At 38.5% G+C, this 13,743-nt stretch overlaps 1 protein-coding gene across 6 annotated transcripts in view; it reads left to right on the forward strand.

Moving 5' to 3' along the window:
* MRE11 (MRE11 homolog, double strand break repair nuclease) overlaps nucleotides 1–13,743 on the forward strand; it is a 76,504-nt gene that overhangs the window by 44,827 nt on the left and 17,934 nt on the right. For all 6 annotated transcript variants that reach the window (XM_044929819.1, XM_006071803.3, XM_025267039.2 and 3 more), the window contains 2 exons: nucleotides 9,244–9,463; nucleotides 10,606–10,689. In XM_044929819.1, the coding sequence (XP_044785754.1) occupies nucleotides 9,244–9,463; nucleotides 10,606–10,689 (304 nt within the window). The remainder of the gene's footprint in view (nucleotides 1–9,243; nucleotides 9,464–10,605; nucleotides 10,690–13,743) is intronic.

A 13,743-nucleotide genomic window follows, 5' to 3' on the forward strand; every position in this document is an offset into this window, starting at 1 on the left:
ATTGGAGAAAGGCATGGCAAACCACTTCAGCATTCTTGCCTTGAGAATCCCGTGAAAAGTATGAAAGGCACAAAGATCTGACACTAAAAGATGTACTCCTCAGGTCCGTAGGTGCCCAATATGTTATTGGAAAAGGGTGGAGAAATAACTCCAAAAAGAATGAAGAGATGGAGCCAAAGCAAAAACAACACCCAGTTGTGGATGTGACTGGTGATGGAAGTAAAGTCGGATGCTGTAAAGAAGAATATTGCATGGGAACCTGGAATGTTAGGTCCATGAATCAAGGTAAACTAGAAGTGGTCAAACGAGATGGCAAGAGTGAACATCAACATTTTAGGAATCAGTGCACTAAAATGGACCGGAATGGGTGAATTTAATTCAGGTGACCATTATATCTACTACTGTGAGCAAGAATCTCTTAGAAGAAATGGAATATCCCTCATAGTCCATAAGAGTATGAAATGCAGTACTTAGGTGCAATGTCAAAAATGACAGAATGATATCTGTTCGTTTCCAAGCCAAGCCATTAAAGAACACAGTAATCCAAGTCTATGCTCTGATCAGTAATGCTGAAGAAGCTGAAGTTGACTGGTCCTATGAAACATACAAGACCTTCTATATCTAACACCCCAAAAAGATGTCCTTTTCATTTTAAGGGACTGGAATGCAAAAGTAGGGAGTCAGGAGATACTTGGAGAAACAGGCAAGTTTAGCCTTGGAGTACAGAATGAAGCAGGTCAAAGGCTAACAGAGATTGGCCATGAGAACGCACTTGTCATAGCACTTCCAACAATATAGGAGATGACTCTACAAATGGACATCACCAGATGGTCAGTACTGAAATCAGATTGATTATATTCTTTGCAGCCAAAGATGGAGAAGCTCTATACAGTCAGCAAAAACAAGACCAGGATCTGATTGTGGCTCAGATCATGGACTCCTTATTGCCAAATTCAGACTTAAATTGAAAGAAAGTAGGGAAAAACCACTAGACCATTGAGGTATGACCTAAATTAAATCCCTTAGGATTATACAGTGGAAGTGACAAAGATTCAAGGGATTAGATCTGATAGACAGAGTGCCTGAAGAACTATGGATGGTTTGTGCCATTGTACAGGAGGCAGTGATCAAGACCATCCCCAAGAAAAATGCAGAAAGGCAAAATGGGTGTCTGAGGAGGCCTTACAAATAGCTGAGAAAAGAAGAGAAGCCAAAAGCCAAGGAGAAAAGGAAAGATATACCCATATGAATGCAGAGTTCCAAAGAATAGCAAGGAGAGATGAGGAAGCCTTCCTCAGTGATCACTGCAAAGAAACAGAGGAAAACAATAGAATGGGAGACTAGAGATCGCTTCAGGAAAATAGAGATACCAAGGGAACATTTTGTGCGAAGATGGGCACAATTAAGGACAGAAATAGTATGGATCTAACAGAAGCAGAAGATATTAAGAAGAGGTGGAAAGAATACACAGAAGCACTGTATAAAAAATATCTTCATGACCGAGACAACCACAATGGTGTGATCACTCACCAAGAGCCAGACATCCTGGAATGTGAAGTCAAATGGGCCTTATGAAGCATCACTAAGAACAAAGCTAGTGGAGGTGATGGAATTCCAGCTGAGTTAATTTAAATCCTAAAAGTTGATGCTGTGAAAGTGCTGCACTCAATATGCCAGCAAATTTGGAAAACTCAGCAGTGGCCATAGGACTGGAAAAGGTCAGTTTTCATTCCAATCCCAGAGAAAGGAAATGCCAAAGAATGTTATAACTACTGCACAATTGCACTCATCTGACACGCTTCAAAGTAGTGCTCAAAATTCTCCAAGCCAGACTTCAACAGTATGTGAACTGTGAACTTAGAGATGTTCAAATTGGATTTAGAAAAGGCAGAGGAACCAAAGATCAAATTGCCAACATCCATTGGATCATCAAAAAAGCAAGAGAGTTCCAGAAAAACATCTACTTTTGCTTTATTGATGATGTCAAAGCCTTTCACTGTGTGGATCACAACAAACTGTGGAAAATTTTTAAAGAGATGGGAATACCAGACCACCTTACCTGCCTCCTGAGAAATCTGTAGGCAGGTCAAGGAGCAACAGTTAGAACTGGACATGAAACAACAGATTGGTTCCAAATCGGGAAAGGAGTACATCAAGGCTGTATATTGTCACTCTGCTTATTTAACTTATATGCAGAGTACATCATGAGAAATGCTGGACTGGATTGCCGGGGTCCAGCCCCAGCTGATCCAGGGTATTCGAAGGGGAGATGGCATAGGCGAGGGTCAGGAAACAACTGCTTAATTACACGTTTATTAAGGATACAAAGAGTAATAGAATGAGGATAGCTCAGTAGGAAAATTCAGTGGAGAAAAGAGGCTGAGTAGCTTGGTTTACGCGGGAGACCAATAAAACTTCAAGACAAGAAGTTTGCACCACTTACGTAGGCCGCAGGCGTCCTTCCATTCTCCCGAAGGAGAGGAGACACTGAGGCCTCCCCGTTCGGATCTTAGAAGCCCATTAGCAAGCATGGCGGGTTCCGCGCTCCAGATGGAGACTCAGCCAGAATTTGGGAAAGAGAGTGACATGGGGAGACCAAGTTTCAGTGAACAAGGCCCGCACTTTATTTTCCAAAGTAGTTTTTATACCTTAAGTTGTGCATAGAGGATAATGGGGGAAGGGGTGGAGTCATGCAAGGACAACAGTTCCTGGTCCTAATCGAAGCCAGGCTTTCAAACTTATCATATGCAAAAGTTCAGGTGATTGACATCATCTTCTGGCCCGGAGGCCTGTTAACATTTTAAGAAACTTATTTTTCTCTAAAGGTGATTATTCCAAAGTCAGGCACCAGCCTCCAAAAAAGCATTGGACAAAGCTGCATTTTACATTTCTATACACCCATTATATCAATCAATACACTGCCAAGGACACAGTAGGTAAGGAGTATGGAGACTTAGCAGCAAACATTGGCCCAACAAGTGAAAAACCCTTCACCAATACAATTTCTAATCAATCTTTTAACTACTCAAAGGAATCTGTGTTTAGGCAGTTTAGAACATCTCCTGCCTCTCACAGTTGGGAGGCTCTGAACAATCACATGTGGCCGGAAAAACCTATTCAGGCAGGCTAGAGGATTTCCAAAGGAGTTTTTAGATTGAAACACTGTCACACCCAGGAATTATTAACTGGAGCTGTAAGCTAACTCTTTTTTCAGAGAGAGGTAGTGGGGGACAGCCCCTGGTAAAGTCAGAGGTGTAGGTGAAAGCACAAAGCAGAAAGTAGGCAGACTCTGGTGTGGGGGGTAGATGCTCGAGAATTTCCAGGGGGACTCCTGAGGCTCAATCCCGCCTTTGCGTATGCCGAGCCTCCTTCCTCATGACCTTTGTCATGGGCGGAGTTCCTCACGCTGGCTCCCGGCAGTGATAGAATTCCTGTTGAGCTATTACAGATCCTCACTCAATATGCAATATGCCGGCTCCCGGCACTGGATGAAACACAAGCTGGAATCAAGATTGCCAGGAGAAATATCACTAACCTCAGATACGCAGATGATACCACCCTTATGGCAGAAAGCGAAGAAGAACTAAAGAGCCTCTTGATGAAAGTGAAAGAGGAGAGTAAAAAAGTTGGCCTAAAACTCAACATCCAGAAAACTAAGATCATGGCATCCAGTTCCATCACTTCATGGCAAATAGATGGAGAAACAATGGACACAGTGACAGACTATTTTTTGAGGCTCCAAAATCACTGTAGATGGTGTTTGCAGCCATGAAATGAAAAGATGCTTGCTCCTTGGAAGAAAAGCTATGACCAACCTAGACAGCATATTAAAAAGCAGACATTACTTTGCCAACAAAGATCTGTCTCGTCAAAGCTATGGTTTTTCCAGTAGTCGTGTATGGACGTGAGAGTTGGACTATAAAGAAAACTGAGCACCGAAGAATTGATGCTTTTGAACTGTCATGTTGGAGAAGACTCTAGAGAGAGAGTCCCTTGGACTGCAAGAAGATTCAACCAGTCTATCCAAAGGAAATCAGTCCTGAATATTGATTGGAAGGACTGATGCTGAAGGCGAAACTCCAATATTTGGCCACCTGATGTGAAGAACTGATTCATTTGAAAAGACCTTGATGCTAGGAAAAATTGAAGGCGGGAGGAGAAGGGGACTACAGAGAATGAGATGGTTGGATGGCATCACTGACTCAGTGGACATGAGTTTGAGTAAACTCTGGGAGTTGGTAATGGACAGTAAAGTCTGGTGTGCTGTAATCCATGGGGTCACAAAGAGTTGGACACCACTGAGTGACACCAAACTGAACTGAACTGATACTATTTAGAACTTGACTAATAAAGTTCGAGGCTTTCCCAAGGTGTAATTCACAGGTTTGTAGAATTATTTAGCTCAGAACATGAATCCCAGTATCATACTTACATTACTTAAACAAACAAAAGCATTAGTTTTTCCTTTAGAAATAAAAAACATGCTTTAATGTCTTGTTCACATAGAAAAACTCTCAAGTATTTTCTTTAATTGTAGGTTCCTATTTAAATAAAAAGCCAAATATCAGTAGTAAATATTTTAGGCTTTGCTGGCCATCTGTGGTATATGTCACTTTTTTTTTTTTAACAGCCCTTTAAAAATGTAGAAACTGTTCTTAGTCTGATCCAAAGTTCATAGTTGGACTGGCCTCTGATTTCTTTCTTATGTTCTATCTGAATTTGATTCAGGGTCAATATCTTTTTTTAAGCTGTAATACCAAGTGCTATTGATGGAGTGAAGAGTCAGCCAGTAGGATGAGAGAAAATATTTGCAAATCATATATCTGATAAAGGATTAATAACCAGAATATATAAAGGGCTCTAAAATTCAGTGAAACAACCCGTTTTAAAAATGGACAGAGGGCTTGCCTAGATATTTCTTTAAAGAAGAGATACAGTTAACCACTAAGCACAGAAAAGATGCTCAATATCACGAAACACTAGGGAATTCTAATCAAAACCATTAGATACACTTTGTATTCCTTTGAATGGCTGTTCTCCAAGAAATTAGAAGGTAACAAATAATGGCAAGAAAATGGAGAAATGGCAACCCTTGTGCGTTGCTGCTGCTGCTAAGTCGCTTCAGTTGTGTCTGACTCTTTGCGACCCCATAGATGGCAGCCCACCAGGCTCCCCCATCCCTGGGATTCTCCAGGCAAGAACACTGGAGTGGGTTGCTGTTTGCTTCTCCAATACATGAAAGTGAAAAGTGAAAGAAGTCGCTCAGTCGTGTCCAATTCTTAGCAACCCCATGGACTGTGGCCTACCAGGCTCCTCCGTCCATGGGATTTTCCAGGCAAGAGTACTGGAGTGGGTTGCCAGTGCATTGCTAGTGGGAAGATAAAAGCTACTGTGGAAAACAGTATGATGATTCCTCAGAAGGTTAAACATGGAATTTCTATATGATCTTTACAAATCTAAGTGGTGAAAAATTATTTCTTACTGTTGTTTTTAATTAATACTTTTTTTATTACTAGTAAGTCTGAACAGTTTTTATAAGTTACATTAGATGAAACACTTTGTCATGTTCTTTACATAGAGTATTATTTTTTTGCCTAGGTCATTGGCCTTTCTCTAAAATTGATTCATAAGAGCACTCAGGTGAAAGTGTGTGCACACTCATACTGAGTGTTTGTGTAGCAGAGTTAGGGGTTTTTGTCCTGTAAAAGAGGTCTCCTTTTGTTCCTGAGGGTTTTTTGTTTGTTTAAATCTGGAATAGGTAATGAATCAAAAGCTTTTTTGGCATCTGTGAAGATACGCCTGTGGGGTTCTTCCTCCTGTTTTCTGTTAATATGGTGAATTATATTATTTTCTATTCTATTATTGACACATCCTTAGTATCACTTTATGAGCCCCCTGGTAATGGGTGTACTGGTCTTTTAATGTGCCCCTGGATTCCTTTTGTTTGCTTTGATATTCATGAGTAAAATACTGTAATTTTTCTTCTGTGCATGCAGTCCTTTGTCAGTTTTCGATACTATGTTATGCTGGCTTTATAAAAAGAAATTGGCAGCTTTCTTTCTTAATGCTATCGAAATAGCCATGGAATCATCTATTCTTTGAAGATTTGGTAGAATTTACCTGTGAAACTCTCTGATTGTGGTCATTTTCCGGAGTGTAGATCTTTTAATAATTTTCTCAAAATGTTGTTTGTTAGTCTGTTGAGACTGTCTTGGTTTAGTTGAGGTCATTTATTTTCCAAATTACTTAGAATTGAACAGAGTGCTTTGTCATAATTCTTTTAATTTTCCTTAGATCTTTTTTCTCCCTCCATTCTCATTTCTTTGCTTTAATTTAACAATTCATTTTAAAGTACTTTCATCTGTTCTGATATTCAGTATTTTTATTATAATTTTCTAGATATTCTGTACTTTTTGTTTTATTTTGCAATTTGAAGTCAGGGTATTTTCATTTTTAATTTTATTGCACTGTGATGAGAAAGTATGGTATTCTTTTTTGCTATTTAGAATTGATCTTTTTCTTAGCATCCCATTATATATCAGTTAAACCATTTCATGGGGTCTTGAAAAGAAGTATATTATTTATTTTCAGAGTACAGAGTTCAACATGTATCAATTACATCTACCTTAGTATGTAATTTACAGTGCTTCCCTGGTGGCTCAGGCAGTAAAGCGTCTGTCTACAATGCAGGAGACCTGGGTTCAGTCCCTGGGTCGGGAAGATCCCCTGGAGAAGGAAATGGCAATCCACTCCAGTACTATTGCCTGGAAAATCCATGGACGGAGGAGCCTGGTAGGCTACAGTCCATGGGGTCGCAAAGAGTCGGACATGACTGAGCACACTTTCACTTAGTATGTAATTTAGGTCTTTAGTACATTTTTTAATGTACTGTTATTTATGGTAGTTGTAGTCTATAAAGTCACTACAAACACTGAGTGAGTATTTAACTTACTGCTTCAAGAAGAAATACAAGGCTCTTGCCAGCCACTGGTTACAAAATCTTTGCTAACTGATTAATGCAGTACCTTTTCTGTGTGTGTTTTTGTTTGAGGACACCTTATTCAGTATATGTCGTTGATTCATTAACATTGAACTTGTGGCCAATAGCCCTATAACTCATGTCTGAATAACGCTTATCTGACAAGTGTATTTCCTCCACAAGGCACGTCTTAGCTTCCTGCACTTAGGAACAGTAAACAACACTTCAGCAGTACACCAGGGGCCATTTTAAAAGTAAAATCACCATCCAAAAGCACAGAATTGTGAACAACATGGCACTACAAGTGTTCCGAAAAGGACACTCATTTACAAGTATGAGAGCTGAAACCAGAAGGCTGAGTGTCACATTGTTTGACATCATCTGGGAATGTGTGTGTCAGGCAATTAAAAATTTTCACGGCACATGCCCATAATTGACCACAAAAACATCAGGAGTATTGTTTTGGGGTTACAAAAACATTTTGGCAAGTAGGTGAATTTGCATATATGGGATGTGAAAATTATGAGAATTGGCCATACTTTATCTGGGACAAGAAAGGTTAATTGAAATCTTTACAGTTTTTTTATGTTTTTTGTTGTATTCCCTGAAGTTTTTTCTTTTTGAGTTTTAATGCCATGTTGAATGCTTGTAGTGAGTTAGCTGTTCCACTCCAACAGGTACCTCATCGTGAAGCTTGGTTCCCTCCCACCACCACTTCACTCCCGCTTCTGCCCTGCCTGCTTTGTTCTCATCTCCTTAGTTAGCCCTGTCTGTCCATAGTTCATGGATCACAGAGAGCTTGGAAACGCTCTAGCTGCCTGTTCTTAGACCAAGAACTTGTCATTCTAAGCAAGAGAGACTGTTGTCATGGTCTTTTGGGAGGGATAGATCAATTTTGGAGCTCTCTACACTGTCTGAAACTCTTCAGCCTTCTTCCTTAGCCAAGCCAGTTATTCATTCTCCTACCCATTAACTCTTTCTCCTAGGCTTTGTGTTTTGTGGGTAGAGCATTTTTCTAATTTCATTGAAAACATTAAAAAACATTTTTGTTGTTCTTGTTACATTTTGATAGATTTAAAGGAAGAGATCAGAGCATTGCTCTTTTGTTTTTAATCAGGAAATCTATTGTCACTTCAGAGTTATTCAGGATATTTCATTAAGTGTCAAACTGGTCTTTTTTAGACAGTTTATTTATTAAATTAAAATCTTGATCCTAAGGTTTTAATCCTTTTCCAGGCTTTCACTTGTTTTGTTCTACTTAACTCTTTATATATATTTGTAAGAAATTATTGCTTATGTTCTTCTGATTATAAAAGTCATATTTTAGAAAATGTATATTGTAGCAAATTTGTAATATTCAATAATAATGAAGAAAAGAAAAGCACCCTAAAATGTCATCACTCAGAGATAGAAGCTATTTTTAGTGAGGTTTTTTCCTTGTTATTTATCAATAGCACATTGTATAGAGAAGTTCAAATGATGACAGTCTCTTACAAATTGTGGTGTTGGATTAGGCATGCGTGCACGTGTACTAAATCGGTTCCATCATGTCCAACTCTTTGCAACTCTATGGACTGTAACCCACCAGGTGCCTCTGTCCATGGGATTTTCTCCTCTTGTTTTCCTGACAAGAGGAGGTTGTCAGGCCCTCCTCCAGGGGATCGGCCCAACCCAGGGATAGAACTCGTCTCTTATGTCTCCTGCATTGGCAGGCAGGTTCTTTACCACTGGCACCACTTGAGAAGCCTGTTGAATTAGGGTTGATTGCTAACTCCTGACAGAATTGCCATTCCTCCCAGTTCTGAAACTTCTGATTTTGTGAAATTTTATTCTCCTTAGTATACCTTTCAAAAGGTCTCCTTTTATAGGTAGTATTGCAAATCGATCTGGCAAATCACAGGCACTGAATTTGATTGCTCATGGAGAGGGCTTCTCTTGTATTGCATTTTTTAGTGTGACTATGAGGAGAAGGGGGCGGCAGAGGATGACATGGTTGGATGGCATCACTGATTCAGTCAACCTGAGTTTGAGTGAACTCCAGGAGATAGTGAAGGACAGGGAAGCCTGGCATGTTGCATCCCATGGGATTGCAAAGAGTTGGACACAACTGAGCGACTGAACGACAACAATAACAGCATAATTAGTGAAAAATAATAGTTTAGACAGTTTCTCAATATGAGAAGTTCACCAGAGTGACCAGATTAATGAGTTGGGAGGATGCTGCATTGTCCACTAACGTGCTTTCCTCTTATCATCCCTGTCAGGCCATGAGTAGGGCCAGAGCCCTCAGATCTCAGTCAGAGGACGCTGCTTCCGCCTTTACTGCTGAAGACCTTATGAGCATAGATTTGGCAGAACAGATGGCTGATGACTCTGATGATAGCGTCAAAGCAGCAGCCAACAAAGGAAGAGGCCGAGGAAGAGGCCAAAGAGGAGGAAGAGGGCAGAATTCAGTGTCGAGAAGGGGGTCGCAGAGAGGAAGAGGTTAGCCCTGAGTACTGTCTTCCCTACACATTCACACTTGGCAGTTGTGCAGGAAATTCAGAATTGTATCCCCATTGGCAGAATTGAGTTACACAGTCCTTCAAAAATTTATCTTTATAATGTGCTGAGATAGGCTTTAATGTAGTTCTAACATACACATTTCACTTAAATATTGAATAGCCACATGCACATAAAGTTTTTAATATATATTTTTTTACATAATAAAAGAGTTTAATACCTACTCTCCTATTTTTTAAAAGAATTTCATTGTGTTTGGGGATTTTCCTGAAGATCCTGTGGTTAGGACTTGAACTTTCACTGCTAAGGGTGTGGGTTCAATCCCTAGTCAGGGAATTAAGATCCCTCTAGTCTCACTGCACAGCCAAAAAAAAAAAGTTTCACAGTTTTTCTTATACATTGGATATATTTAATCGATACATTTGCTCTCACATATACAAAGTAATAGTGAATGAAACACTTAAGGAAAATGATTAACTAAGGCCCACTGACAGTAGGAATAAAACTCCAGATCATAAAAATTATTTTTGTTAGTGTCATAAGATACAAATGCCCACATTATCATGAAATGGCCTTATAAAATTTGTTTACAAAGAAAAACTGCCCTCAAACAATTTGATTTATTAATGTTAGTTAAGGTTAATTACCATCATTGTGTTTAATGTGACACTATTGTCATTGAATAGTCCAAATAATAAAAGCTTTCACCCAGTGACTTCCTAATGAAGTATAAAAATCCCTAGGAATATTTAAAAATTATTTTTATTAAATATTTACCTATAGGAATTTTAAACTGGTTAAAATGGGTAGTAATTTAGTTAAAAATCTCCAAGGAGAAAAGTCTCCATATTCTATTGATGATTATTTTATTATCCTTGCATTTATAAATATTTTCCTTAAATTTTAAATGGAGCAATATGAAACAGATGTGGCCGAAGTATAGTCTTTGAAAATTGACTGATCAGACTCTAGATGTTTCTTCATATATATATATATATTTGGCATTTTACACATAAACTGTTTTGAGATAACAAAATTTTTTAAGATTTCATTTTGATTTTATTTTTTTAAATAAAACTTTAGCTTCTGATGGACTGTATATTAACTGCTCAATATTCTAACAGCAGGCACTAGTCTGGAGATTTCTACTCAAGGCAGAGGTTCAAAGGCCACTACATCAACGTCTAGAAATATGTCTATTATAGATGGTGAGTATAGACTGCAAGTGATCATCTTTCAGTTATTTATAAATTCCAATGCAAAAAGACCCAGGAAACCCCATGAATAAGTCTTACTGGTTTGTGTTGTCATCACTGGGGAGTCAAAAGAGTTATTGGAATCACAGGATAAATTATATTAATTTAAAAGACCTTTGCCATTCAGGGGGGCTATTGAAGAAGGTGAGCTCTAAAATGTATTTTTTATAATATCTGATATTAGACAGATCTAATGATTTCCCTTTAATAGAGGGATCACTGAGACATAGAAAAGGCAGTTGGTCAGTGTATCAACAGTGATTAAGAGACAAGGAACTGCTTCTTAACATACTGTTAACTTGCTTTTCTAATGCTGCTTTTGTCCATCTCTACTGTTAATATAGCCATGTGAGCTGCATTCAAGGGAAATTACAGTCAATTCTATGCATTGATTTTGTATATGTGTTGTGTCTGAAAGCTAGCCTCAAACTAAGGGAACCTATTTTTTATAAACTGTTTAGATAATTAGTATAGAAATTTAATAAACTTTTTAATATTATAGTTTATGAGATCAGCAGAAATTATAAGTCAGATTTGTGAAAATATATGTTAAAATACGTGATTTTTTTTCTCCTTTGAATTGAGAGTATATCCATATGTATTGTATTATCTTATTAGAGATTAATTTTTGACAGATTGAAGAGTTGGATTAAATCTTACAAGATGAAATTTGTAAAGGGTAAATACATGCTGTATATATGTCTAAGAGGATGGCTACACAGAGAGAGTTCTGAGAAGTATGTGATATTAGCAGGAAACCAAGTAAGAAAGACTTAGGTCACTAAGGTTGTGCAAAGGTTGATTCAACTGTCTCAATCTGATGGTGCCTGAAGGGCTGTTGCTGAGCCATAAGAGACACCAGGATTCTTGCTCTTTGGAGGAGAGGAATTCAATCTGGGGCCAGTGACGAGGCTCAATCAGTGAGATTTTGTGTGATAAAGTTTTATTAAAATATAAAAGAGATAGAGACGGCTAATGGACATAGACATCAGAAGTGGAAGGAAAGAGTGCCTCCCTGCTAGCTTTTAGCTGGATGTTATATAGCTACTAGCAGGCTGCTAATTGGAGGAAGGAAATATCTCAAAACTCAGACCTGCACCAGGCCCCTCATCCACAACATGCATTTTGACATAACATTGGCACAAGGTGAGTCATCCTGGGCCATAAAGCCATTGACATGAATCTTGAAGAAAGGCAGGTTTCCAAGCAAATATATAGTTTCATTAACATAGATTAGGAGAACAATTGTATGAGTAAAACATACTGGTTCCTTGAGCCCTTATCAGTTCTGAGTCTCTTAAGGGAACTGACTTGAAGAAAGACATTGTTCATTAACATAGCTTAAAAGAAAAGCATTTCTGTAAGAAAAACACATTGGTTAGCTCAAGGTTTGAGAAAAGTTAAGTTCAGGTGGAACCAGGTGTCGTCATGGCAACATAGAATTTTAAAAGAAACCTTTTAATTTTGTATAGACAAGGAAAAAATTCTGATACTTGTAGTTTGTTTCCTCCTGCCGCTTAAGAGAGAGAAAATCGTCTGACACTTGCATCCTGTTTCCTCTGTTTGGAGACCCCTAGCCTTCCTGCCTGTTAACCTCTGAGTGCCAAAAGCAGTATTTATAGAAGTAGTACTTCTCTACAGCAAGGACGTTCTCTCTCTGTGCTGATTGGATGTATCATGTCAAGAATACTGTGCTCATCTTTGGAACCATATTTCAAGAAGGATATCAGCTTTATATGATCATTCAGAAGAGAAACCATATAATATAAAAAAATCTCTTAGAAGGAACTTAGGATAGCTAACCTGGGAAAAATTGAAATCTTTACATTAACGAAGTTCAATCATGTCAAAGATCGAATAGATATGATTTGCACAGTCCTAAAGACAGTGGTTTTAAATCTGTTTTAAGTTATAGATTCTGCAAGCTACATATCCTGTCTTTAAATAAGTACTCATGCAATTATATTCCATTTCAAAGGGTTCAGGGATCCCCTAGAAGCCCATCCATGGGCTCTAGGTTAAGAACTGCTCCCCAGTGAGGACAGATGGGAAAAGCTAATCACACACAGATTTAAGTTTATTATATGATAAAAGAGACCTGGAAGACTTAAGAACAATTTCACGTACTCCCTCTTTTATAGACGAGGGAACTGAGCTAAATATTTTGCCTTAGGTTGATAAAACCACTGATAGTACTAATTTATGAGACAATTGCTAATTGTCTGCAACTATAATTACTAATATTTATGAGACAATTACTGGATGCCTGTCAACAGCTCAGTGGAAAGTGAAAGTGTTAGTCGCTCAGTCATGTCTGACTCTTTGCTACCCCATGGCCTGTAGCTCACCAGATTCTTCTGTCCATGGGATTTCCCAGGCAAGAATACTGGAGTGGGTAGCCATTTCTCCAGGGGATCTTCCAGACCTAGTGATCAAACCCGGGTCTCCTGCTTTGCAGGCAGACTCTTTAGCATCTGCTCAGTAGAGTCGGTACTTATATTTTCTCTGTTTTACAGAAAAGAGAACCAAGGCTTTGAAAAGATAGGCAGTTTATCTAAGGTCTCACAGCTGGTAAATTCTGGAGCTTGAATTGATCCCCCACATTCTCTGGCCTTCAGGACAAGTAGTTAAGCACTATACTAGTTTCCAGAGCGAGATAAAATTAGAGATTGAGCTAATTGGTTGATTGAGCTAATTGGTTCTCAGTAGTCTTTGCATTATACAGAAGAGCCTGTCAATCAACCCAAACATGGAGTAAGCCACCTCAGAAGGAAATGACCTGTGACTCCATCAGAGGAAGTTTTTCAGTATTTTTTGGATGACAGATGCCTTTGGAGAACAGACAAAGACATCAGATCTATTAAATGATTCTCAAAGAATCTTCTTATCAGAAGTTCTGCTGCTATGTTTTTATTCAAGAATTATTCAATATTTGCATAGAGCCAACTGAAATCCATTTGACTTCATAAGTATGTTGTCTCTGTTGCCATTTAGAAAATGGCATCT

This window comes from Bubalus bubalis, chromosome 16, assembly GCF_019923935.1.
Source record: "Bubalus bubalis isolate 160015118507 breed Murrah chromosome 16, NDDB_SH_1, whole genome shotgun sequence".
NCBI lineage: Eukaryota > Metazoa > Chordata > Mammalia > Artiodactyla > Bovidae > Bubalus > Bubalus bubalis.